General features: G+C 54.0%; 1 protein-coding gene across 18 annotated transcripts in view; it reads right to left on the bottom strand.

Annotated features, from left to right (window-relative positions):
• Window positions 1–27,514, bottom strand: part of NCOR2 (nuclear receptor corepressor 2) — a 403,768-nt gene that overhangs the window by 94,464 nt on the left and 281,790 nt on the right. For 13 of the 18 annotated variants that reach the window (XM_050923437.1, XM_050923442.1, XM_050923440.1 and 10 more), the window contains 3 exons: window positions 7,188–7,312; window positions 6,090–6,262; window positions 2,657–2,719 (listed from right to left, as the gene is read on the bottom strand). In XM_050923437.1, coding sequence (XP_050779394.1) covers window positions 2,657–2,719; window positions 6,090–6,262; window positions 7,188–7,312 — 361 coding nt within the window. Of the gene's footprint in view, window positions 1–2,656; window positions 2,720–6,089; window positions 6,263–7,187; window positions 7,313–18,303; window positions 18,402–19,110; window positions 19,260–27,514 lie in introns of those variants that run through there. The other 5 variants (XM_050923452.1, XM_050923453.1, XM_050923456.1 and 2 more) reach the window with 5 other exon arrangements.

Genomic DNA, 27,514 nt, shown 5'->3' with positions numbered 1-27,514 from the left:
ACCCTGCTTTACTACCCCAAACCAAGGTCCTTGGCATACGTGCTGCTGGAAGGATCAGCCTGGGACTGACTTCTGAGGTTCGTTTTGAATGTTCAGAATGCCAACTGGCTGCAGGCTAAAAAAAATATTCCAGGACCAACAAGAGCGGCGCCAGGGTTTTTGGCGCCCTTGGTGAGGGTCCTTCCGCGCTCCCCGTCGTTGGCGACAATTCTGTGGCGGGGGGGTCCTTCCGCGCTCCCAGTCTTTGGAGCACTTTGGTGGCAGGTCCCGGAGCGAGTGAAGGACCCGCTGCTGAAGACCCAGAGTGCGGAAGGACCGCTTGCTGCCGAATTGCTGCCAAGGGCGGAAAAATGCTGCCCTCCGAAATCCTGGAGCCCTAGGCGACCGCCTAGGTCACCTAAATGGAAGGGCTGGCCCTGAGGGCCAAGCTTTGGAAGTGCCAGTCAGAGCAAATTTGAACTCGCTGGGTGCACTCAGCAGGAAAATGCCTCGTGAAGCTGGCTGGGGCCTGGCAAGATGGGAATTTAGCTTCTCTGCAGACACCCGTGATGGAAACCTCGCTATTTCACAGATCAGCGTGTGGGGGAAACATCATTCAAATGGCCAGGGGGTCGGGGGGGACCAAACCCCACACTCCCGTGGGCTGATCCAACCCTGCGTAAGCTGGAGCACTGCCTGCTGCCTTTCTATACAAATTGGGCAGATGTTGGGGCTACTGGATGCCACCTCCCCACAGTTCCATCCTCCACACTGGCTTAGGCAGGTGGCTACCAAGACTGCTCCTTTTAGCACAGCCCCACCTTGCGGCCTAAATGCCTCTTCTACAGTCAAATCGGAAAGAGGGGGCTGCTCAAAGTGACCTGTGCCGCAGAAATCCACCAACCGGCAGCTGCTAATCCCAGCAGCTGGAGTTCAGCCAGGCAGCCTGACTGAAGTCTGTCGAGTAAGTGACGAGCCTGGAGAGAGTAACGCTTGTTTGTACACAAGACTGGCCCAGGGGTTTATAGAGGGTCAGAATGGCTTAAATGAGAACAAGCCAAACATACTGGTGTATTCGTACTAGAAGTAAGCTCAGTCCAGGATGCTGCAGGCACGGGAGAAGCCAGAGGCTATGCTCCACGTGCCTCCTGCAGGTGCTTTTCCCCAACTGATCTAACACCTGCCAGCAGGTCTGGCTAAGTTTGCTGTCCCCAAATGAAGCTCGTTTCCATTTGAAGCTGCACGTCTACACTACTCGCAGGCCAGAAGAGCGGGAGCAAGCTGAGCAGGATGCACTCGGCACTGGCTGGGAACTCAACCGCAGATCAACAGGACATGACTTCGGAAAAAATTAAACAGCAGAAATCTTGGCACAGAAGCCCGACAAATGAGGGGGAAGTGGCCAGGGGAGCCTGCTACACTCAGCACATTTACACAACGGCTCAGCGACGGGCTCTCTCGGTCACAGGATGCAAAACAAACCTCCTCCAGCCAGCAGCCTCGCCCCGGTAAAAGGGACGGCCCTGTCTCAGCATTCAGCAGGAGAATCCCCATCTGCAATTGCGATTCAGGGACGTAGGGGCTCTCACTTGATGATGTAGCAGTGCAGTCGCTTTACGAACAACGGTGCATCCTCTAAAGGAGGCAGCAGAGATCAGAAACTCTGACTTGCCATTAGTGGGCTATTGCTATTGTGCAGTTATGGGCCAGGGGGGTTTATCTTCTACTCTTTTTACACATGGGAATCCCCCTGCATGGGCATCAGGGTACATGTCTTTTACCGCTGTGGGGCCACATGTGAACCATGAACACACAGAAAGTGACCTCAAATTCGGGGTCAGAAATGAATTTTCCCCAAGTCAGACTGGCAAGGACCGTGGGGCGGAAGGTCGCCTTCCTCTGCATGGATCATGGATTACCTGCTGGGCTTGTCTGGGTATATCTCACTAAAATAATTTCCTGCCACTGCAGGGACCTTGGGCCACTGGGCACCTTGGTCCCTCCAGTTTTCTGCCTGTGGCACACAATAGTTTAGTCTCCTTAGGCTATAATACTCTGGTTTAATTCTGGTTGTTGGACTTGGTGTGGGGTGGGTGGTGTTTGCTGGCCTGTGATATACAGGTGGTCAGACTAGATGATCCCTTCTAGTCTTCAACTCTGTGACACAGAGCTAAACCCCAGCTATCTAGCCCAGGCCTGCAAACCACCAACTGCTTTCCCAGTTTGACATCAACACGAGTTCTGGCCATGCAGCCATCTCCTGCAGTGACCTCATTCCAGCACAGAGCCTGGGCAATGCTACAACACCTTGTCCTTCCATGACACAAATCAGTCGCGCATGACTCCTGGAGCAAGTACTGACAAAATCCCCAAACTTGCTGCCAACTTTGTAGTTTGTTACCGAAACAAACATAAAGGCACTTTTCTCAGACGATACAGGTCCTCGTTCTTCTCGCCTAAATAGAGCATAAATCAGGAGTCACTCCACTGAAGTCAATGGGTTTACACAGTGGGTGAAAGCAGTGTAAAGAACAGCAGAATCAGGTCCCCCAGATTCAGTGTGGTAACACACCCACAGTGTCTCTGCTGGGTGCATACCATCTAATACCATGAACTGCCTTCCTTTCCAGACCAACAGGACTGGCAGATGGAGAAAAAAAACTGTATTGTGTATTACCTTTTTTGGCCGTTTCCATTTCTTCCTCTGTCCAGCGAGAACTTTCATTCATTTCCAAAGAAGCTGAAAAATAAACAGACAGAACCAAGTGGTCATGGCGAGAGGGATTTAAAAGTACGAAACACAGCAACTGAGCCAGAAAATCTCAGGAGGGTTACTAGCGCCCAAAAGCCAGCCATGCCGATCAGAATACACCGTACATGGATAGCGCCTTTCATTGGAGCACCCCAAAGTGCTCCACAAGCCTCCGCGCCAGGTTTAGATACAGGGAGGTGCCAGGCCCAATATCGCCAAGCCTGCATATTATCCGTCACACCGATGGAAGGTTTGAGTGGAAGATAGCTTTGGGCTGGGAAAACAAAGCCAGCCCCCCTCAGGGTAACTGCATTTTGCCAGTCATATGTTGGTCCCACTCGCCCTTGTCCCGCAGCAAAAAGCTGCAACATAGCTACTGATTTTCTTTTATTGTATTGTCTTCTATTGTATTGAGAGGTATTGTCACCGGGGGTGGCAAGAGCTGAGAACTCAGACCGGCTGCCATCTCAACGATACTGATCAACCCCCAGGGGGTGGAGAGTCAGCAGGAGGAACCAGTCATCAGCAAATCTGATGCGCTCAGAGAGATGGTGCCATACCCAGGCGATCAGAGATTTCCAAAGACTGCATGCAGCACCTTGGGCTACCTCAGATTCACTTGCACATCCAATGAGAGCCTTGGAGCAACAGCAACTCTCAGGAGGCCTGGATGCAACCGTGCCCTCCAACCAGCACAGTAAGAGATGGGTGCCAGCTATGCCCACCATCCACTTATATTCTCCACCCCCATGCTCCATGTGGGCCTGAGTAATGTATTCACTTTGAAATAATCCTGCTGGCAGCCTGGCACATGTGAGCAAACCCTACAACAACAAACCAGTATGTGAGTCAGAGACAGAAAGCCCCCAATAAGCAAACAGATTTCCATTTCAGCTGCCAACAGGCAGACTACTATTTCAACACTGAGGAGGGAGATTTTGACTATGTCCTTTTAAAATGGAAACTGGGCCGACAGGCTAGGTTAAAGGACAGTGGTGGGGAGGAAAAGCAGCATCTCCAAGAAGCTTGTCAAGGCTCTGGGGCTCTGGAGGGGGAAGAGTACATCTTTGATGCCCTCAACCTGTTAGGTACCAGGGCCTGGGAGTGAGAAAAATGCATCTCCTTCTCAGCTGACTGCACCAGATTGCAGGTGTCACCTCGTGGAAGTCACTGCAGGTCATTTCGTCCATTAGAAATACAGTCCCCACATAGATCCAGCCAGCACACGTTAGCTTAGCTGGTAGAAGAAATCAATACCTGGAAATTCTCTTTCTCCCTCCATGGGCAAATTCAGGGCTTCAAGATTTATTTGCTTTAAGTATCCCAAACACACTTGACTAGGCATTTAATTGAGTTTTAATAAGACCGTTAGTGTATGTTAATAAATGTCAGACAAATGGCCTATTGGGTTTGATTAATGGTATTTATTGAGGTTGAGCAGTTACGTAACAGATGTCTGCTGGGAGCTGCAGCGTGCTGCAGCTAAACCACAGTATTGGGGGGGGGGGTTTGTTTGTTTTTTAATATTCAATAGGACTTTAACATGCAGTAACTGTCTTCACCAACCTACATTAAATCACTACTGGGGAGACAACACGTAACTGATTGCTTCAGCACGCCAGTGACACTAGCCCATTTCTTTTGGTCACTTGACTATTGTCAGCTGTCTTTTCTCCCCGCCTGGGATTCCACTGGAGATCTCTGGAGGAAACATGCTACCTAAGTGACTGGGATTATTCCCTACCGCTATTGGCACAATGCCTAAGCACCCCAAACAGGGCCCAGGGCCCCACTATGCTAGAACTATACACACACACAGACAGTCACTGCCCTGGAGAGCTCACAGTTCAGGGTTTAGACAATACTCAACTGTATTTACAAACCTAATTTATACTAGTAAAGACATTGCTTTCAATGAGGAAATTCTCCAACAGACAGGCATGGATCAATGTTTCTTTAGTATTTGCTATAGGGAATGAGGCAACTACTGCAGTCAGCTTATCGAAGACAGCCATGGATAGTTCCCAAGGGCAACCACCGTCTTTCTGTCAGTCATAGAAGGGAGGGAAAGGCAGACACCATCTACCATCGCCTGGATATGGCACTTTTCAACACTTACAAGCCCCCATGTGGCTGGCAGTGGAAGCTATCACCTTTGTATGGGTCTCAGCTGCATGTAGGATCCTTGTCTCCTGTCATTCCAAACTAAGGGCTACGCTAGCCGTCTGTCCATGCGTTTTAGGGTGAGATCGGTTTGACTTCTCTCTCTTATTTCTGACACCACAGGCACCACCCTGCCAGCCTGAGATGCCCTAAAGTCTCAGGAAACATAATGGCACTTTCAGGATGTTCCGGGGTTGTTGTATTGGGTCCTCTCCTTTGAAATCACTGCAGACGTGTTTGCACGGCAGGGAGGCTGGCTGAAATGGGACAGGGAATCAGAGCTGCATCGAACAGGCTAGTAAAGTCCCAAGCGCAGACGATGTGGGACACAAAATATTAGGAGTAAGCGATGTGCTGAGGATCTCCTACTCTGGAAGAAATATGGACTCACAGGCTACAGGTAGAGAGTTGTCCCAGCCTTCCCCTCACTGAGTCATCATCTGTGGTGCCCACAAAGGCAAGGAAGGGAAAGCCTGGCTTTATAACACCACGATCACTGCAAGAAGCTGCATCAGAGCCATCGCTTATCCCTACTGCTTCTGAGACAAGGCGCACCACAAACTGGAGGGACCAGGGGCCAGGGCAGTGAGGTAAAATGAGCGAGTGACTCCAAGTGAGGCCCCCGGGCAGGTGCAGCACACTGTGAATCTGCTGGCTGTGGAGCTCTCAAGGACAGTCTGAGCCCGTCTCGGATCACATGGTAAAACACTCCGTCAGGATGGCCTCGCACTCAATAGCCACTGGCAGTAGAGAGAGGCCTGCATGAAGATCTGCACATCTTTGCTGAAAATGGCACAATTCTCTTTGCCTTCCTTCAGGGCTTGCCAACTGAGGTTCCACGTGATGCAAATCTCACCTGGTGAGACACAGGCCTGGCCCTCTGAGATGCCTCCTGTCCAGCTGGATGAATTCCACTGGGTAATTCTGAGGTGCTGGTGAAACATCACTCCCACTCCTCAGGACAGGAGGAATTTTAAAGAGCCAGGGCTGTAGGACAGGATTGTCATCCTGCATGTCCAGTTAGAGAAATCGAGGAATGGTGACTTGTTCCAGGCTGCCTAATGAATCAGTGACAAAACAGAGGCGAAACCCAACAGCCTTTGTTCCCAGGGTCTTCCCTCCACCCAGCTGGCTGGACTGATACAAACCCCTCCTCCCCTTGGTTACGGAGGCTTTGTGCCCAGCAGGTACGTACCCAGCTCTGTGTTCTGCTGTGGAGTGGCTGCCTCCTCGTGGTTGGCCTCGTTAGCCATGGAACGGGTGATGCGGCCTTTGCGCCTGCCCTGACTGTTGGCGGTTTTACGCCCTTTGGAAGCAACGGCTTCTTTCTCGTCGTTATCCTCCCCAGACGTGTCGTCATTCTTCTCCCTGCAAGAGCGGGGAAATCATTGGGTGATGGGATATATTTTGGGAGTTTGCAACGAGGGCACTTTGCCTGACTTTGGGTGGGTTGAGTTGTTTTTTTTTCCTGCAGATGGTTGCAGCCCCAAGAGCGCGCAGAGACCTGACAGAGACAGGTTTAATGCTGGGCCATTCGAATTTATCATCACCTCCTCCTCATTTATCTTCCTGAAAGGGACCTGCTGGTAAATGTTTAGGCAGCCTGGATATAATGAAGCCAGATGTTCTCCTAAGCCAAGTATTAAGCCCATTATAGATAGCTAGCAGTCTGCCTGCCAACCTTTCCCAGCAACAAATCCGGCGTTCCCTGCTAAGCCATGCTGTGCCAGGCACTAAGACAGGCACGGTTATAAAACTGGTCGAATTCCTTGAGCTGGAAGATCTCACATCGACATCAACACCGCAAAAGGTGAAGCCCTGTGCTCCGCTGCATCCTGAGTTCTGCTTTGGCTCTAGGAGGTGCAGCAATATCTTGCAACAATAAAACAAACCCTGGTATCAAAGCTGCTTCAGGGACTGATCGGCTTTATAAAGCAAGTCAGTGACTTCTTCTAGGGTCTCCAAGGATGCGGGAGAAGAGGGAAATCTATGAACGAATAGACTCGTTCCTTTGCTAGCAGCAGGTTTAGCCTGCTCTGTGCTAGGAGAAGAGAGAGGTACATGCAGCACATCCAAGGTAACCTGCAAAAGGATCACCCAATACTGGGATCAGAGCCCAGATTCTGCTGGATGCACTTCAAACCACTGACAACCCCCACCCCCTCCCCGCACCCCAACTCCTCTCAGTGCGCTTCTCCTTAAGGAGGGAGCACTGAGATGATGCATTCCCAGCCCAGTGCACACGATGATCCCTAGGGGCGAAGAGCCGAGAGAAAGGAGAAAACTTGCTTACTTTGTCAGTTCTTCTTTGTCGTTTTCTGTTTCCTGTTTGTCTTCCTCCTTCTCAGCCTCCTTCTCCTTTTCTCTCTCTTTTTCATCCTTCTCCTCTTGGCTGCTACGGGGCATCTGCTGCTGCTGCTGCAAAACAAGGAACAATAAAAATAAATAAATAAACAAACAACAAAGCACTGCCTGAGCTACGGGGTGGACATTTGCAGTCAAGGGGCAGGCAGGGCTGCTGCAGGCCAGGGGGTCAGAAAGCGTAACGCAGAGATCAGAGCCCGTTTTGGGTCTGCGCTTGGGGATCTGATCCAACATCTATTAAGGTGAATGGAAAGGCTCCCACTGCCTACAAAAGCAACAAGGCTGCAGAGGCTATGAACTACACAACCCGTTTCAGGGCAAGTGATGCAGTGAATGCTGCGCAGGAGACGTGAACCTGACCCCACACCATCTGAAGCAGAATCAGCACAGCTGGACAGACACTTCATTTAGAAGCTGTTACTCCCATCTGCCCCAAACACAGCTAGGTGTGAGGCACCCACCTGTCTTTACCCTCCTTTAAGAGGGTTTGTGCAGGTGCCCATCAAAACTCTATCGGCACCACTCCCCCTCCCAGGCATTTCATGTTACCAAATGGGAGCTTTTCTAAAATGATAATAATGATGCTGGATTCCATTTTGCAGCTGCAGGAAGACAGCAGGGGGAGGCCCGGTTCCTCAGACCTCCTTCTGGCTAGCATCAAATGAAAGGAATTCCACAGAGACGTAGAAATTAGAGACGGAAGTGATTTATTAAGCCATGCAGCTCCCCAGCTAACACAGGACTGTTTCCTATAGTAAATCCCCCGGGGCTTGGCCAGAGTAGCTTCCCTGGGGAAAGGATTCCACAGGCTGAAAGGCAGAACTCTCAGACTGAAGGGCTAATCCCCCGATGACCTGTGCGTCCTGCTTGCAGCTGCTAGGGCGGAGCTGTATGGTAGAGGTGTGCGGTTTGAACACAGATCTCCCGTGCACCAGCATTCTGCACCAAGCGAACTCTTGGGCTCCAAAGGGTTAGTGCTAACTGAAACTTGCAGAGCTATCGAAATGGGCTACAAGAAGCGAGCGGAAAGCATTGTGTTCTTCCAGGCCTTGATACAGCAAAGTATTGGAGGCACGTGCTTCACTTTAAGGATGCGCTCACGACTTCAGTGCCTCTCTTTCTATTTGTGTGGGTTCAAATGGCACAAGCCACACGGCAATCGTAAAGAGTGAGCCTGATTCTCTCCACTGCCTGCTGCCCTATGCTGGCATCTGCTTTTGGCTGCTCCCCGCCCAGACGAGCTCCCCCTCCTGCCCACCAGTGCCCCCCCCACTCACACCCCCTGCTGCCCCAGCACTGGGTTCCCCCCAAACATGGGATCCACTGCCAGCACACTGCAGCCGAGCCCTGGCCCAGCTGCGACTCTGTCCCCATGCGGGTGGAGCTGCTGGGTGGCGCAGAGTGGGAGTACTTCCAGGTGGCGGCATGGCTGCAGGGCGGCGCGAAGAACACAGCCCCCTCCCTGGGCTTTGCGGCACTGCTGGTGGCCAAGGTGGATCAGTTCGTGCTCACTGCCCTCACACCCGACATGCTGGCGGACGAGGACCTGGAAAACCCCCCGGACCTGCTGCTCTTCAGCCTCACGGTGCCCTGGCCCAGCCCCAGCGGGAGGGAAGGCAAGGATCTCCGGCTGCGGGGCTACCTGCTCAGCACCGACAAACCCAGCCAGCCGCTCATCTCCTCACACACTCCGGGAGCCCCTCTCACCGCCACTGCAGCCGGGGCTCGGCTCCAGGGGACCCCGTTTCCCTCTCTCCCCAGTTCCTCACACACTCTGGGCAGGGCCGCTCAGAGGATTCAGGAGGCCTGGGGCAAAGCAATTTCTGGGGCCCCTTCCAGAAAAAAGAGTTGCAATACTATAGTAACATGTATTTGGAAATGTAAAAAATAACTAGTGAAATACATTCAAAAATTAATTTGTAATAATTTGAAAATACACCAAATACATGATTTAAAAACATTAAATGCTTTAATGGTACCTATACAATTGCAATTACATAATGGGCTGTTGCTGGGTGATAGTGGTGGTTGGTGCCAATGGGCTGTCACTGCCTGGGGGTGGTGCTGCTGTTGCCCAAGGCTGACTGGGGAGCTGGGCTCTGGGTTGGGGGGTGCCTGGCTCACAGGGGCTGGGCTCAGGATTGTGGGGAGATGGGGTTGGGGTTGTCCAGCTCAGAGGGGCTGGGCTCGGAGCTGTGGGTCAGGGCTGTGGGGGGTGCCCAGCTCAGAGGAGCTAGGCTCAGAGCTGGGAGTCAGGGGGGTGGTCAAGGGGTGCCCAGCTCAGAGGGGCTGGGCGTCTGGGGTCGAGAGGCGCCCAGCTCAGAGGGGCTGGGCTCAGAGCTGGGGGTCTGGGGTTGAGAGGCGCCCAGCTCAGAGGGGCTGGGCTCAGAGCTGGGGGTCTGAGGTCGAGAGGTGCCCAGCTCAGAGGGGCTGGGCTCAGAGCTGGGGGGGGATGAGGTCGGGGGGTGCCCGGCTCAGAGGGGCTGGGCTTGGAGCTGGGGGTCAGGGCTGCGGGAGGGTGCCCAGCTCAGAGGGGCTGGGCTCAGAGCTGGGGGTCTGCGATCAAGAGGCGCCTAGCTCAGAGGGGCTGGGCTCAGAGCTGGGGTCTGAGGTCGAGGGGTGTCCAGCTCAGAGGGGCTGGGCTCAGAGCTGGGGGGGGGATGAGGTCGGGGGGTGCCCGGCTCAGAGGGGCTGGGCTTGGAGCTGGGGGTCAGGGCTGCGGGAGGGTGCCCAGCTCAGAGGGGCTGGGCTCAGAGCTGGGGGTCTGCGATCGAGAGGCGCCCAGCTCAGAGGGGCTGGGCTCAGAGCTGGGGTCTGGGGGGGATGGGGTCGAGGGGTGTCCAGCTCAGAGGGGCTGGGCTCAGAGCTGGGGTCTGGGGGGGATGAGGTCGAGGGGTGTCCAGCTCAGAGGGGCTGGGCTCAGAGCTGGGATCTGGCGGGGATGGGGTCGAGGGGTGTCCAGCTCAGAGGGGCTGGGCTCAGAGCTGGGGTCTGGGGGGGATGGGGTCGAGGGGTGTCCAGCTCAGAGGGGCTGGGCTCAGAGCTGGGGGGGGATGAGGTCGGGGGGTGCCCGGCTCAGAGGGGCTGGGCTTGGAGCTGGGGGTCAGGGCTGCGGGAGGGTGCCCAGCTCAGAGGGGCTGGGCTCAGAGCTGGGGGTCTGCGATCGAGAGGCGCCCAGCTCAGAGGGGCTGGGCTCAGAGCTGGGGTCTGGGGGGGATGGGGTCGAGGGGTGTCCAGCTCAGAGGGGCTGGGCTCAGAGCTGGGATCTGGCGGGGATGGGGTCGAGGGGTGTCCAGCTCAGAGGGGCTGGGCTCAGAGCTGGGGTCTGGGGGGGATGGGGTCGAGGGGTGTCCAGCTCAGAGGGGCTAGGCTCAGAGCTGGTGGTCTGGGGGGGATGGGGTCGAGGGGTGTCCAGCTCAGAGGGGCTGGGCTCAGAGCTGGGGGTCTGGGGGGGATGAGGTTGGGAGGTGCCCAGCTCAGAGGGGTTGGGCTCAGAGCTGGGGGTCAGGGCTGGGGGGATGGGGTCAGGGGGGTGCCCGGCTCAGAGGGGTTGGGCTCAGAGCTGGGGGTCAGGGCTGGGGGGATGGGGTCAGGGGGGTGCCCGGCTCAGAGGGGCTGGGCTCAGAGCTGGGGTCTGGGGGGGATGAGGTTGGGAGGTGCCCAGCTCAGAGGGGTTGGGCTCAGAGCTGGGGGTGAGGGCTGGGGGGATGGGGTCGGGGGGTTGCCCGGCTCAGAGGGGCTGGGCTCAGAGCTGGGGGTCAGGGCTGGGGGGATGGGGTCAGGGGGTGCCCGGCTCAGAGGGGCTGGGCTCAGAGCTGGGGGTCAGGCCTGGGTGGGGAGGATGGGGTGGGGGGGGTGCCCACCGCAGAGGGGTAGGGCTTGGAGCTGGGGGTCAGGGCTGGGGGGGATGGGTTCGGGGGGTGCCTGGCTCCGGCCCAGCCCCTCACCCCATCTCCCCGACAATGCTGCAGAGGTGCGGTGTCTCCGAGTTCCCGCTGCCCGGCTGCAGCTTGCAGCCCCGACCCCTTACCAGCTGAGACACCGGGGGATGGGGGAAGACGGAGGTGGGGGGAGCCTCCGACATATCCTGCGGGGCCCGGAGCCTGGGGAAAATCGCCCCACTTGCCCCCCCCTCCGCCCGGGTGGCCCAGACTCTGGGAGCCCCTCTCACCACCGCCGCACCCCGGGCTCGGCTCCAGGGGACCCCGCCCTCCCTCCCTGGCTCCTCACACACTCTGGGAGCCCCTCTCGTCACCGCCGCAGCCTGGGCTCGGCTGTGTGAGGAGCCGGGGACGGAGGGGGAGCCAAGCCCGGGCTGCGGCGGTGGTGAGAGGGGCTCCCGGAATGTGTGAGGAGCTGGGGACGGAGGGGGAGCCAAGCCCGGGCTGCAATGGTGGTGAGGGGCTCCCGGAATGCGTGAAGAGCCGCGGACGGAAGGGGAGCCAAGCCCGGGCTGCAATGGTGGTGAGGGGCTCCCGGAATGTGTGAGGAGCCGGGGACAGAGGGAGGAGGGGTCCTGCTACCGCTGCCACTCCTGGCGGCGCCGCATTTCCCAGCGGGCTGTGCAGGGCGCCGCCGGGCTGGGCAGTGGGTGCGGATCCTGGCTCGGGCGAGTGGCTGCGCCAGGACCGGCTCCCGGCAATGATGCCCCAAGCAAAAAAATAAAAAATAAAAATAAAAAAAGGGGAGGTGGAGTGCTGCCCCTTGGAAAGTGGCGCCCCAAGCACATGCTTGGAGGGCTGGGCCTAGAGCCAGCCCTGCGTGAAGCCCAGCCAGATCAGAACGTCAGCCTGTCACGCCCGCGGGGCACTAGTGAATATGACGACATGAGGCGTGAAGCAGCGAAGAATCAGACATAGTGACGAGAGAACTTCGAAAGGGTTGGAACCGCAGTTCAGAGAATACCCAATTGCTTTTCAAACCTTCCTCTGATCCGCCAGAAGCTCTGTAGTCTGCCACAGGGCCTCCAACACGCTGTCTCAGGAGACTTCTGGGGCTGGTAAAGCCAGATTAGCTGGAAGCATGGGTTCTCAGGACTGGCCAAGTAAAATGTCTCTAAGTATCAACCGCTTCTGAACTTGCAATGAATTCTGCATGGACTTGATGACCTTTCGAGGTCCCTTCCAGTTCTAGGAGATAGGTATATCTCCATATATTCTGTGGTACTCACTGCAGAGGGGCAGGATCTAAAGGGTTTATATCAAGATCTGGGGACGGATACGGTGCTCCTCCCTCTGGGGCGAGGGAGCCCCCTGAAAAGCAAAAGACGTTCTCTTGACCCAATTTACACAGCTGCTAGATGAATCAGGCAAGTTCAGAGAAGCAGTTCAGATATTTAAATGCCGCACCATCAAATCAATACAGGAGATTTAGACTTGGACATCAATAGAAGCGTAAATAACGAGGCCCTACAAGCAAGTGCTTCTATGCCTGCAGGGTAAAGCCAGAAAAATGCCCTTGTCTAGCTAAATCCCCAATGCACGTACTCATTCATCCAAAAGATCACACTAGAGGAACTGCTGCCAATGCATCTGCATGGACAGGAAGCAGCAGGGGAGGGAGTTAGATGGCAGGAAATCGGGGGCGGGATCTTTCAGACCTCATTGCGGGTTAGCGAGAGCAGCCTGTATGGGTTTAAACTTAGTGTCATTCATTAATAATAACTACTGCTAATAATCTGTTGCACTCGTTTCAAGGAGGCTGCTGCAGAAGTGGAACCCGATGCTCACGAGTGCCAAGCACTCTCTGCTTGCCGTCCTCAGGAACACCAAGAGGCAGTTTTGTTGCTGGCAGCAAACACAAGCTACTTGCTGAGTAACTGCTACTGGGTAGCCACACGCGCCTGCGAGAGCCCCACTTGTGGCCATGGAGGCAAGGCACCTGAAGGCATGGAGGACCTCTCAGGAGGTGGCAACTGCACCACTTTATTTGGCTTTTCAACAGGGCTGCCCAGAGGATTCAGGGGGCCTGGGGTCTTCGGTGGCAGGGAGACCCCGCTTCGGTGGTGGGGGGTCCTTCCGCTCCGGGACCTGTCACCGAAGTGCCCCAAAGACTTGCGGCGGGGACCCCCCGCAGCCGAATTACCACCTAGGACCCAGCATTTCAGCGGCAGGTCCTGCTTTGGCGGTAATTCGGCGGCAGGGGGTCCTTCCACTCCGGTGTTGAAGACGCTCCGGGGGTTTGGGCCCCGCAAAAGTTTTCCAGGGCCCCTGGAGCGAGTGAAGGACCCCGCTCCAGGGGCCCCGAAAAACTCCCGTGCGGGCCCCTGCAGGGTCCAGGACTGGGGCAAATTGCACCACTTGCCGCCGCCCCCCCCCCCCCCCCGCAGCCCAGCTTTTCAAAAGAGCTTGGTTTAAACACAAATCCTGAAATAAAATTGAAATGCAAACACAGCAGCTACTGTTCTTCCTCCTGCTCCTTTGATGGCCTCTTGGGTTTGCAGGAAGCAGTCTCATGGCTAAAAGGAACCTCCCAACCTCCACGGACCCATGTCTCCAGAATGTGATGGGTCTGGTTTACACCCACCAGAAGGCTCAGCTCAGACTGCAACCCTCCCTCTAACTCAGCTCCTCCTCCCTCACTGCTCTGGTCCCACCCCCTCGACACAAGCAGTGTCAAATATTACACATGCCCAGCCCCTCTCCTGGCACTGTGGCAGGGAAGCCAGATTTCCCCACTACCCTCGAGCAGGTGGTTAAGGAAGGGAGCAGAGCTGCACGAGGATCATCCTGAACACAGCACATGGCAAAGACCAGGCTGACAGGGAAGGAGCGCACAACACAACGACATCCCTGGGTTGCATTAAATGCTGCCCTGAACTCCGTGACCCTTTCTGAGTCACTGACGCGGTTTTCCAGTGAACTCTGGAGCTTGGGTTCGGCTTGGACAAAGAGCCACAAGATTAGCAAGACTCCTCGAGCTTTGAAGGACCTGATGGTCTCCTGAGGAGAGGTGTCTGGGTGGTGTGGGCTAGGGCTTCTCATGTGGTCAGAACCAGCACATTCCCTTCCTATTAACCATTTCAGCAATGAGGCACAACGGGTTTTAGGAAAAGAACTTAGGCTTTTTTCAACCCTTTTTACTGCACTTTCCTGACGTCCAGCAAATGGGGTGCAGACCTGCCTCCCTCCCTCTCCCTCGCAACGGGCTGAATTACACGTGACGACAGCCCAGGAAATGCAGATGCCTATGTGCCAGCAAGCATGTAAAAAGCCGGGGTGGGGTGTCCCTTGCAGCTTCACACCCACTTGGGGTGGAAGGGGTTCAAGCAGCCACCAATTTTACCTCCCTGCCATGACTTCCCAGTGCTCCCCTGGAGGGCCTGCCTCTGCACTATCCCACCGAACCCGTGCCACGGTATCCGAGTGCTGCCAGGACCCTGGGAGCATGCAGTGAACTAGATGAAGCCGTACACTCCCCTTTTGCTGCTCGGCCGCCAGGCGAGGGGGTGGGGTGTGCTTGTTTGGGGAGCTATCGTGGGAAGGCCAATGAAAAGAGGGGCCTTGTGTTTTTAACACCAGCCCGCCACAGCTAGGCGTGCTCCCGGAGCTGGGTCAGTAACAGATCGGCACTGCTAGCCGGCTCTGGCTGCCTCAGCATCTCCTCACCAACTTCCTTCCCCTGCCCTGATGATACACGAAGGGGCTTCCCTGTAGGGCTACCCAGCAGCGCTTCACTCTCCACCCAGAGTCACAGCAGCTTTTGGCAGCCCACAGCCCCTTGTACTGAGGAATCACCTGTCCACTCCTCCCTCCAGAAGGGCCCATGGACACTCCTCACTGCCTGGGATGGTGCAGGTAGGAATTCTCTAACACAGCCAGGAGAAGGCCTGCTCTGCCCTGGTCACACAACCTTAATTAACCTCCAGACCGATGGATTCCTTCCCATGTTTGTGGGCGTTGGGAAACAGACTTCTGTGCAGCAGATGGAATCCAGGATGCGGAGCAGAAGGCGCACTAGCTGCCACTACATCCAAGTGCCCATCTTCCACACTGAGGTCAACGATTAATGAGTGATCCAGGAGATGGGTCACTGCGCAGGCTAACAGCCCCACCCTGCCAGACGGGTTCATGCCCTGAACACGTCCGTGACCACAACAGCAGCAAATTGGCTCCCATTCCTGCAAAGACTCCAGCTTCTCAGCTCAAGGCCTCACTGATAACCCTGCCAGCCAGTGTGCGGCGAGCTACAGCGTCCATGCCCTGCTGCAGCCTCCCCCACCCCACCACTAGTTCCCCTCTGCTCAGGCCTGGTCTACACTTAGAACTTAGGCTGACCTAGCTACAGAGGACAGGGCTGTGAGAAATTTCACAGCTAGAGCGATGCGGGTAGGTTGCCCTAACTCCCACCACAGAGACAGCTAGGTCAACGAAAACATTCATTCCTCATCCTGGCGAGCACATCTCAGAGAGGTCAATTACCCAGCTGAGCTGAACCCCTTCATCGATGTAGGAAGCACCAACGCAACAGTGGCACAGCTGCAGACCCACAACTGTATCGCAGTAGCTGCTGTAGTGTAGACATCCCCCGCAGCGTGCAAGCAAAGTGGGATGAAATTTACAGGCCAACTCCATCCCCTAGCCTGCTCACAAGAAGGGAGCCAGCAGGCAGAGCCGAGATGGATGTGACATTACCATCCTTCCCTTCTGAACTGACACATACTAGGTGGGAACAAGACAGGAAGGATGGTCTAGTGGCTAGAGCACTAGCCTAGGAGACCTGAGTTCAAATCCCTGCATTGCTACAGGCTTCCTGTGAGAGCCTGGGCAACTCACTTAGCTGCTCTGAGTCTCAGTTCTTCATATAGAAAAATGGGTATAATAGCACTTTGCAGCATCACAGGGGGTGTGGTGAGGTGCCCAGAGACAGTGGCCACGGAGGTACCTTGGATAGATCAGCTCCTTCGGCCTTGACAATAGCTACACACCGAGCTCCTGTCCATGGCATCACAAAGCTTCGTTCCTGAGGGAAGGCTTGTTATCCTCTTATCTTGTGTTTGCACTTATTGCAACCAGAGTGCTGTAATCCTGTACGGCAATTGCAGCTCTTCCACATAGTATCAGATTGGGATAGCGCAGATGATATGATCGCTGAGCGCCAACGAGCAAAACCACAGGGTGGGACGGGAGCAAAAAGGCAACGAAACACACCCACCGAAATGCACGCGCATGCGGACGCAGCCCAAAGCAAATCCATGTCCTTTGCATCGCTGTGAAATAGGACGTGCATTTGAGTAATTTGATCCTTCAACAGAACAGAGAAACCCAACCTGCTGGAGCTTAAACAAGCACACACACAATTCCACTCTGGCAGCGGGTTTGTGGGGTACGTACACTGAAAAAAGGCTGTGTCCGGGTCTCCTTCCCTCCCGATGAAAACTGGCACTTTTTTTTTTTTAAAAAGTTTGCCCCACCGAAAACTTTTAAGCAAGTCTGATGCAACGTCAGCCACAGCATTAACCTAGCATCATCTCACAGGAAAATGTGTGCTTCGCCCCACTAAAAACATAAATAAAATAGCCAATGGCGCCCCCTAGTGTCTGGGCTACCCAAATGGCAGGATTGCCCTAAGACGGATCAGAACAGCATAGGTGGACAGATGACCATGAGAACAAATACATCTTACTGTGGTTATTCTGATGATGCCCCATCTCAACTATAAAACAACATCAACGTCAACATCTTTCGCACAAGGCCACCGAGGAAAAATGCTACTGATTTAGCTTGTAATCCTTCCCCCAGCCAGGAGGCCTCCTGGCTAAATGTCTCTTCAAATCATGCATTCCTAGCAGATCTCTTATTGAAGTTATTTATTCCCCATGCTGTGAATCCGCTGCAGCAAAAGGAATGTCACGATCCGTCAGCAGAGCCCCAGAGTGCAGCGAGATACCCGCTGACTAGCCTGCGAAGGAACCTTGGGGTACGGCCATACTGACAGATGCCACGTTTCCCACCAAAGCAGTAAGCATCCTGCTGAAACCCAGCAAGCCCTGGCTGGGAACAGAGTACCGAGGAACCTGGAGAGGTTGAGCCCATGCACTGCAGCATAGTGCAGATGCAAACAGGAAGTGCCAGAGTAAGTACTTGGAGCACTCCAAGAACGTGGACACCTCCCAGCAGCAAGGCGGAACCCGGGTCCCAGGGTTCTAGGCACTGCACAAATGCAGAAAAGACAACCCTTATCCAGAAGCCAAATCGAAAACCACAATGTAAAACAAAAGCAAAGCAAAGCAAAAAAGACTTGGAGGGGAAAATAAAGGGATGTGTGCTGTTGGCGCTCTCCATGGCAAAACTACAAAAGGAAGGATGGGCCGAAGAGCTCTCAGCAGGAAAACACCTGGAGTCAGCGAGTCACAGCTCCTAGCCCAAGGCACAACTAGCCCTAGAAGTATATTTTCTAGCACTGGGTGACATCCAGTTTTCAGGGACACTGTTCCACAGTCTCTTCATCAGGAAATGTTTCCCCGATATCCAGCCCATCTGCTTTATCTAATCCCAGTGCCCTCCGGGGGGAAGCGGCAAGTGGTGCTGGGGGTTAGCGTGCGGCCTCTCTCATCGTAGGGTGGACGAACCCGATGGGCAGAGTGTTTCCAAGGGTGGGCAGGAGCAAAATTAACTCCTGGCAGCTCAAGCATCCATCTATCCAGGGTACATTTCTGTATAACTGAGCCCCTCCCAGTGTGACATACATATCTTCAAAACACCCCCGAGTGGCACAGAAGGGCTCTTGTCCCATTACGGAGAAGGGCCATGAAACACAGGGAGGCTATGTGATGTGCCCATGGTCCCATGGGAAGTTTGTGGCAGAGCAGGGACTTGCAGGTCTCTCGGGACCGAGGCTAGTCCTCTAACCCCTGGACCCATCCTTCTCTAGCATCGACGCTGCGGCTTATCATTCCCTTCAATCCCTCCTGTTTATTGAAATCAGCTTCGCATGCGAGAGGAGCATGGCTCTCCAAGCCCCGGGGTGCGGGCTGACATTCCCCGGAGCCCTTCCCGCCCTGCGCTGCCGCCTGGGCTGCACAGTAACTATAAACAGCTGCTCACCTTTGTCCTCATTTCCCAGAGGACTCTGATTAGCTCTAGACAAGCACGGAGCTGGCAGCCTTTCCTAGAAGCCGTGTGCACCTCCGGTTAACTCGCCTTCCAGGCAGGGACAGCTCACACCCACCCACTGGCATCGCCAGCCAAAGCTCCCCCGTGCCCCCCCAGCAGCTCTCTTATCTCTACAATAAAACACACCCAAATTACACCCCGCCCCCAGCAGCCAGGCGGGAATCGGTCCTGCCAACTCCTTTGGGCTCTAATGTCATGAGGATTTCGTGGGCTGCGAAGCTCTGGCCCCTGTGGAGCTTTCGCTGCTTGCCAGCCCCCCTCTCTCCCTCCTCTCGAAGTCCCAGCTCCCAGGCAGCACTCGCTTTCCCTGAGCAGCGAGGGGCTCCTCGCTGCACCCCTCCCTGCCATACATGCTCCCAGCCAGCCGTGGGGAGGGAAAGGTGCAGCTCCTCCCACTCCTCTGTTTACTTCCTCCCAGAGCCAGCAGCTGCTGGGATCTGGCGGGAGGCCGCAGGAGGAGGGGTGGGGAGCAGGCTTTGTGCGTTCAGCTTTCCCCCCCACCCTGGCCCCAGAGAACAAGGAGGGGCTTCAGCCCCCTCAAGGGGCAAGCGTCCCTCTCGGGGAGCTCGGCACCTCAGCGAAGTCCTTTCCGTCGGTCCAGTCAGGGAGGTTTCCCCGCCCTCGGAAAGCTCCAGCCAGATTCACAGGCACCAAGCGAGAGCCAGGCCCAGCTCGCAAGCAGCAGCCCCTGCTTGGAAGAACGGCAGCCTCTCCCCACCGGCTCCCTGAAGTACTTACTTCCAGCTCCATCCCGGACCCTGCCTCGTGCGAGCTGCTGCTCCCGTACAGCCCCATGGCCAGCTCCCGGTGCTTCTCGCTCCCCCTCACAGCCCTGCCAGCCGGGCGGGGTGCGTCTACATTCTCCGGCTCGGGAGGCTTCCTGACGATTTGCATAGTTAAGCCGTAAACTAACCACAACATTCCTCTTACGATTTTGCAATCGGCTGGAATAACGTGGTCGCGCTAAGTCGGGCCGATGAATCATGATCTATAAACCACAGCGCTCGTCACCAGGGCTCAGGGCTGGCTGCAGCCAGCGTGATTAATCTCGGGGGATGCCAGGGTTAATTTACAGCCTGTTGCTATTTATTTTCCAAGCTTTCGAGCCTCCGGAGAGTTCCTGTTCCTGCCTTCCCCTTCCCTCCCCTCCGCCCGGCGGGGCCGAGATAATCGAGGCCATGGCACTGCGTCAAGAGGATCAAGACAATTCCTTTGCCACGGACAGGAACCTCACAGGCTAGAGGGGATTGTGTATGTAACCCAGGAAGCGTGGCCTCCTGCACCTTGCGTCCAGGAGTCGCTCGATTCTCCAACAACCCCACTCAGCCCCCTAACCCCGCTCAATGGAGTCATCAAAACCCCCAGCAAAGAACAGTGCACGGCTCTGCTCCCGACCCTGTCCACTGACTCAGTCTTCATCGTTTGAATTATCGAGGCACCTAGGGCCCCAGCTGTGCTAGGGGCTGTAAAAACACAGAACAAGAAGATGGTCCCTGTCACAGAGAGGCTGATCCTTCAGTCAAGCTCTGTCACGTGAGAGCCTTCTCCTCTGCAGCTCCCACTGCCTGGAATGCTCTCCTCGGTGCCTCTGTTGGTTTACCTAGGATGCGCCCCCCACATCCTTCCCCTCGAGATCCCCTCTCCAGGAGCACAAGAGCCTTCTCTACCATGCCAGCCTCTGGAAGTTTCACCCTGTCTCGCCAATGCTCCCACCTCAAGCCCTGCTGCTCTCCCCAATGCACACCTCTCTCCCTCCATGACTATGTCACGCTGCAGAGTACCTAAAGCTGCACACTCTACAGCGCTGGAACTCAGGGGAAAAAGGGTGAAACCTCTGATCCCTTCCCCCCATTGTGGTTATACAATCGCAGGGGGGCCCAGGTGTGAGTTAATGACCATTTATGAGGCCTCACTGTTCTGAGACACGCCCCCCCGACATAGCCTCCCTTGTGGAGTGGGCCACACAGAATTGGGTTTTTTTAATCCCCACTGATTTTTGCTGGTCAGGCTTGCAGCAGGGTTCACTCATCTGCTCACAGGGCCAAATTCTTCTCCAGGAAACCTTTCACATGGCCACTAGCACGGCTGGTACATCACAGCACCCCAGCTTCAGAGCTGCAGGTGTCCTGCAAGACCCTCCGCGCACCTACCGCAAGGCTATTCAGGCTACCAGGCGGCTGTGGCAGACCTAAAGCGAGACGTTCCCCACAAAAAGCAAAGGAGGATTCATTTGCACGAGCCACGAACAATGTACTTGCTGCAATATGACCCCCCGAAGAAGGCTGCGCCTGCCCCAAAGAACCCTCGATTCCAGGGTTCGCTTTGCTGACGCACAAGTCAGCGTTTCTGAGGACAGGACTTTGCAGCATGAGGTCCTAGCAGGTTAGCGAGAGATAAAAGGTACATTTGGGTGTGGAATGAGGAAGGTGTTTCACAATCAGTTGAGAGGCAAAATGAATGTGCCTGTGCACACACACATGCGCGTGTGTGCCCCCCAATGACACGAGCAGGCTAAGCGCTTACCCTCAGAGATGCTTCCCCCTTAGTTTCACTGTGCGACTTCCACCGTCTCTTAACTCTCAATATACAGTACTAGTGAGTTTGCACACGAATAACTAGACTGACTCCCAGCACTGCTCAGAACACACAGCTCCCTCACTTCCATCCGTTCTGGGCACAGCTGGTTGAAAAAACACGGTGGGGGAAGAGAACTCACAAATATCTGTAAGAAACGTTCTCTTTCTTTTGTTCCTCAAAACATCCCCCCACATCAGCACCGCCCAGCTCTAATCCCCACCCATAGTTCCAGCAGCTCCTTGGATCAGTCCTCATTCTCTTCCTCCTGTGGCTCTCCAAGGAAGACTTGCCACCCCATCTCAGTTGCTGTCCTGACCTCGCCGTGGCACAGACCAAGCCTGCAGGGCATGAGACAGCACAATTAAGCTAAACCCCTGCACCTCTCTGCGTCCCAGATAACACTCAATGGATCTGAGGGTCTGGAGCTTGAATGCATCCTGGGGAGACCAGGTATGACCCCCCCGCCCACAATTTGGCAATGAACAAGATATTGCACCTCCTCACAACAGCTCTCGCCCTGAAGAGAAGCCGTGAGCCAAGTGAGCTCATTTCATCACCTCTCCGACTCATCCCATGACACCTCGAGCAGCACAGTTCTAGGATATGTTTCTAGTATTAATAGAGCGTGGCTTTTACAAACATCGCCTTGGGTTAAATGTTCTGTGCTCTCCACAACGCTGCTCGGACATTAGTGAAACCTCCTTCCTCCCTGAGACAATATCACCTTCCAACCAACTCTGTTCTGACAGCGACTTCTAAAAGCATCCCAAAGCTCAGACAAACCCTCTGACAACCCAGTGCACTTTTCTCCCCTGCTTTTTACAGCTCTGTCTGGGGAGTGTTTTCTCCCCCCTCACAGCACTGGAGACTCGATTTTCCTTTGGGAGACTTCAGAAGAATGGCTCCGATTTTGTTTCCCATTTGCATTTGGTTGGCCAACAGGCTTGCTCTGGGGCCATCACATGTGACCAGAGTGACATAAATTTAAAAAGAGTTCAGAGACAAGCTTAAGGCAAAGGGTTAAAGGGACCTGGGCACAGAAGCACCAGGAGGCCTGTGGTTGTCTTTTCTGCATGAGCTTGAGATGTCTGTGTGGGGGGACAGCACCAGCCTTATTAAGGAACCCACTCTATGGGCCACATTATGTATGGCCCTGCTTGGGTACAGAGAATCCCAACCCCCCAGGGCACCCACACAGGAGGCAGCCATAGACTCCAACCCGAGAAGACTGCTACTGACTTCAGTGGGTACTTTGCCCTGGCTGGTCCCTTTGCAGGATCAGGCCCATAACATGGCTGAAGGCACTGGAGCTGCCAGCTGGTGCTGCCTCGTAGGAGTGACTGTAGGGTTATGGTGTCTGCCCTCTCTCCCTGCACCCATGAGCGCTGCCAGGAGAGCCCTGGCTGCACCTTCGAAATGGTGCAGCAAATCCTGTCACTCCTTGTGCTCGCTCCAGTGCTTTCCAACTCTGCTACTTCAGCCGTGCACCTCCTTCCTGTCCCCACCTGGATCTGCCACAGACAAGGCATCGTTCACTCTCCAGTCAGTGGCTTGGCACAACCAGCTCCACAGGCAAACAGCATGTGCATCTTGTACCTTTAATGGGACAACCACATACTGTCTCTTGCACTCAACATGAGCAGGAGTAACTTGTGTGCATGGAAAGGAGAAGATGAACCTACCACTGCAGATGCAAGAACCTCTGTCAGGCCCCTCTTCTAACCACTAGCAAACTGCCAGCACCCCACGACGTCTCCCCTAAAGCATCCTTGGATTGTGCTGGTCGACATTACAGCAGAGATGGGGCAGAGACACTTATGACAGCGGCTTGATGCCAGGCAGCCGCTGCAAACAGCATCAGTCAGACCACAACCCACAGGCGGCCTCCGCAGACAGGATGGATATAGAGCACAGGGTGGATGGCTGGGGCTTAGTATTGTTTTTAAGAGTATATATGTATCACATGACCACCACCCATGCCCCAAAGTCTTCGCTGTAATTGTCTGGAATGCCCCAATCCCCACAGGCTGCAGAGCCTCGCATCTCATTACCATACTTGGCACCCTCCGCTCATGGGAAAAACCTCAAATCAAAGCATGCTATCACCGACCCAACATGCAGAGAATGAGGAATAGCTGTCGGGTGCTTGGCTTTGATAACTGCTGTCCTGAGCCTCCATCTGAGAGAGCAACCGTGGAAACAGAATGACATCAAAGAGCTGGGTTGTAGATTCCATAAGGAAAACAAGTGCATAAAAATATGCATGGTCAAGGACTGGCCTAATTCTGCTGAGAAGTCCTAGCAAATAAGAATAAGCCATGGAACGTGATCCTTTGCTAGTATGCAATGGAACTGTAGAGAACTACATTTTTGTATGGTGGCTAATTGTCACAAGACATGGAAAAGGCCCATAGCAGTCAATAGAGTATAACGACTTTCCTATAGGTACTTTGAACTGTCCTATAAAATTTGATAGAAGATCTTGCTACAGGACGGTTAAAAAATCCCCAACAAACTCTTCAGAAAGGAGATTATTCTCCGTGGATCAGTTTTGTCTCACAGTTACCTTGTGCCCCCTGTTGTATCCACCTGTGGACTCGTCTTATAATTGCATTACAAGCTCTGCCGGACTGAGCCTGTCTTTTTCTATGCCTTTGTACAGTACCTAGCACACTGGAGCCCTGGTCTCTGACCAGGGTCCCTTGGTGTCACCACAATACAAAAAATAACAGTAGAGTCTGTAAGGCTTAGAGTGATTTCTACAGAACCTTGTCAATTTGATCCCTCTTAAGTTCTCCCAGGCTTTTCCATAAGAGGGTTGGTTTCTCTTGCTGCTGATTTTGTTTAAAGTGAATCGATTGCCTGTGAAGTCCCAAGAGACTGGAAGCAGGATAGGGATTACCATATTTGTACATGGGGATGGAGGGCAGCTCACACTCACTGACCCAGTCAGGATATGGATTTTTCTCCTCTTCTGTGGTTTGCCTTCTCACCCACTAACTGTCTTCTGATGTGTCTTCTGCCTGCAGCCTCACAAGCTGCCTGTGCCACTCCCCTCTAGGAATTCTGTAAACAGATCACTAGTGAAAGATGCCAGATTGACAGCGCTGGGGGCAGAAGTCCTGTATTCACCCACAGTGCAGGCATGCCTAGTACAAACAAACCACCAATGTTCTTGCAGAAAATCCCTCTCTAGGATTTCCATCAAGGCCTGCTTTGGAAAGCAGACGAACAGTGACATTAAATGCTGGAATATTTCCCTTGTTCCAGAGCTGTTTACAATCCCAAATCTGTCAAAAACAACACACCTCAGAAAACAACTTTCCCCTTTACGTACCCAGCAAAGACTGGAGCGTGGTGTTCTGTCTCTCTCCTACAAAAGGGAATGGCTTGCCAACTACAGAACCAGTTTCTCCTCTCTTGGTTTTCACACCTCAACTGCTAGAACAGGGCCTTATCCTCCCTGATTGAACTGACCTCGTTAGCTCTAGCTTGCTTGCTAGCATATATATACCTGCCCCTGGAAATTTCCACTACATGCATCTGAGGAAGTGGGTATTCACCCACGAAAGCTCATACTCCAAAACGTCTGTTAGTCTATAAGGTGCCACAGGATTCTTTGCTGCTTTTACAAAAGGGAAGATAACCACAATGCTAAAATCCAGAACTCCCTGTTGGATTTTATAGTCAACAGGACTACTTGCGTGGGTACAGGTTTGCATCCTTAAAGAACATGTTGACTGCTGCAGGAGAAATACCGGAGCCTGAACTCACGTGTGAACAGGGAAAGAAAGAGTTTTTCATTTTATAGGCGCTGATTCCGTGGATGCTCCCACGGAAAAAAAATTAGAGTGTGCTTAGCATCCACTGGCAGCCAGCTCCCTCCACTTCCCCCGTGCTGGCAGCCTCACTGATCAACTCCTCCCCTCCCTCCCAGCGCCACCCATCTGCTGTGAGTCAGCTGTTCTGTGGCGTGCAGGAGGCGCTGGGAGGAAGAGGGAGAAGCAGAGATGGGGCGCTCGGGGGAGGGGGTGGAACTGGGCAGGAAGAGGTGGGGTGAGGGTGGAGTGGGGTCAGGAAGATGCAGGGCAGAGGTGGGGGTTTGGGGAAAGGGGTCAGGTGGGGGCAGGGCTGGGGCAGAGCAGGGATAGGAAGAGGTGGAGTGGGGTGGCCTTGGGGGAAGCGGTTGGGTGGGAGTAGAGTGTGGGGCAGAGCATGGGGGTTGAGCACCCCCAGACCCTGGAGGAAGCTGGAGCCTGTGTTTCATTTCACTTGTAAGAGGTTTTCCACTACATATGTAATTAAGCCACACCAAAGTGCCCGACTGTCTTGGCTGGATGTTCTTCAGCAGGGTTGGTAGCGTTGCTGTAGCTGTGTTAGTCCCAGGATACGAGAGAGACTAGGTGGGTGAGGTCATATCTTTTATTGGACAACTTCTGTGGGCAGAAGGTACAAGCTTTCGAGTGACACAGCGCTCTGCTTCAGGTGTGGGGAAGGAAGCGGTGTCTGACCTAACTACAATCTGGGACAGATTGTGAAGCAGAAGGGCTCTTTCGATACTTGTCCTCAGGGGAAGCCTGCACACCTTCAAACAGTAAGTCTGGGAACTTAAATTCAGAACTCTGCCAGAAACCAAAAGCCAGAGACTTCACAGGGACACTGGTTTTATGGCTCATTAAAACAACCTGTAACACACCACACTGCCTGCTACCCTTAATTACCCATTTCAGACCCTTTATGCTTAACAATCTAACCCCCAATTGCCCAATTCATTTCAAGCCACCGCCTCCCACCTTGACCTCTTCTGCCTAAAAATCTGCCCCAACTTGTACGTAGCTCAGACACTGCTCCCTTCCCGAGGCCTGAAGACAAGCTCTGTGTGGCTCGAAAGCTTGTACCTTCCACCAACAGAAGTCGGTCCAAGAACAGATATGATCTGATTCAATAGCACTTTGCATCAATGCTTTCAAAGGATGAAGAACTGCCAGTTCTCCAGGCTTCCCTGTCTGCCTCCAGTAGCATGGTGCCCCCTGAGACACACAGTCACATTGATTTAAGTCCCCAGTGTCGACCAGTCCCCCAGACCCCTCATGAGACTCCTCAACATCCTCCTGCTGCTTTTGCGCTGCCAGCTCCTTGCTAGGCAGTAAATAGACACCCCCCCCCCCGCCCCCGGAACACATACTAACCCTTCCACAGTGGCACAGTCTGACTTGAGTTTTCTCCCAAATATGGCCATATCGTTCTTATTTAATTACCAAACAATGTGGCTGGGTTAATGGGAATGTGTTTAGGGCATTCTTTTTATTGTGTTTGGAAAACGTTGGATGGGTTATTGAAATGGAGGAGAAACTGTAGCACAACAAGACGGAGGAGGGTTGGGGAGAGGCGCGCAGGGAGGAGGATGAAAACACATTTCCATGAGCGTGCTCGAAGGACGTTGGAGGAGGCACAAGCCCAGAGTGGCAGGAAACCAGAGCGGATGCACTAAAAGCCAAGTAGCACATTCAGGATTCCCGTAAGGGCTTGAGGTAAAGTAATATTGGATTTTGAATGTTCTCCTTCAAGCAGATCCCTCGTGGCATGCACCGTCCACTTCATACCCACTCACGCCTCATTTCTAAAGCCTGCTTGAACAGCAGAGTAGGTCTCCACATTTCAGTTACCACCACCTACCTGCTGAACCCACGGGGCGCCGTCCATCACTGGAATATCTGGGGCCCTTACAAGCTTTACCCCTGTGAGCTGGGGAAGTGCTATTAACCCCATTTCACAGACATGGAGGCACAGTGACTCCCCCCACAGGAAGTCTGTGGCAAAGCAGGAAATTGAACCCTGGTGCCCAGGTCCCCAGCCAGCATCCAAACTTTAGCACCAACCATCCTTCCTCCCTGCATGATTCTTTGTTTGAAGTTAGACTGCAGCTGAAAAATGCCAGATTTACAAGCCTTAGCTCACTAAGAGAACTGGTCAGCAACAGTGCAGGCTTCTCCCACGCCGCCCCAGAGCACATCTCCATCCTGACCTGCAGAAACCATCTCCAGAGGTCACAGAGTAGATCAGGCTCCATGGCCAGTTCGAACCTTTGCGAAGAAAACAGATTTTACTTTTAAACTGATTTCTGGATCTTCACCTATAAATGGTATGATTATTTTTCCCTGGGGTGTTATATTTGGGGGGGGAAAAGAAAAGAAAGGAGTTCTGATTATCCATAAAAATGGGATATCTATTTGCCAAAGCATGAGGTTTTCCCTGGGGCGAGAGAGGAGGGAGGAATCCTTGCAATATGCCTCAATATAAGGATGAGCCTACTCTGAGTTGAAGAAAATGCGTAGGTGGTGGATTCCCCAGAAATAGATACGTTTTCCTATCAGAAGTGGTGGCTTTTAAAAGCTTTGAGTCATCCTGTGCCATTAGTTTCCAAGTAAAAATTCCCAGTGGGGATTTTGGCTTAAAATCAAAATGGCCCCATCTGGCCCTCTGCCTCGAGCAGAAGCATGTTGCTCTCCATGAGGAGTAACTTTGACAACAAAAGTTCAGTTAAGAATTCTGAAGTCTGTGGCTC

This window comes from Gopherus flavomarginatus, chromosome 15, assembly GCF_025201925.1.
Source record: "Gopherus flavomarginatus isolate rGopFla2 chromosome 15, rGopFla2.mat.asm, whole genome shotgun sequence".
NCBI classification, from domain to species: domain Eukaryota; kingdom Metazoa; phylum Chordata; order Testudines; family Testudinidae; genus Gopherus; species Gopherus flavomarginatus.
The sequence above is the reverse complement of the archived record's forward strand: the minus strand, read 5'-3'. Positions and strand labels throughout refer to the sequence as shown.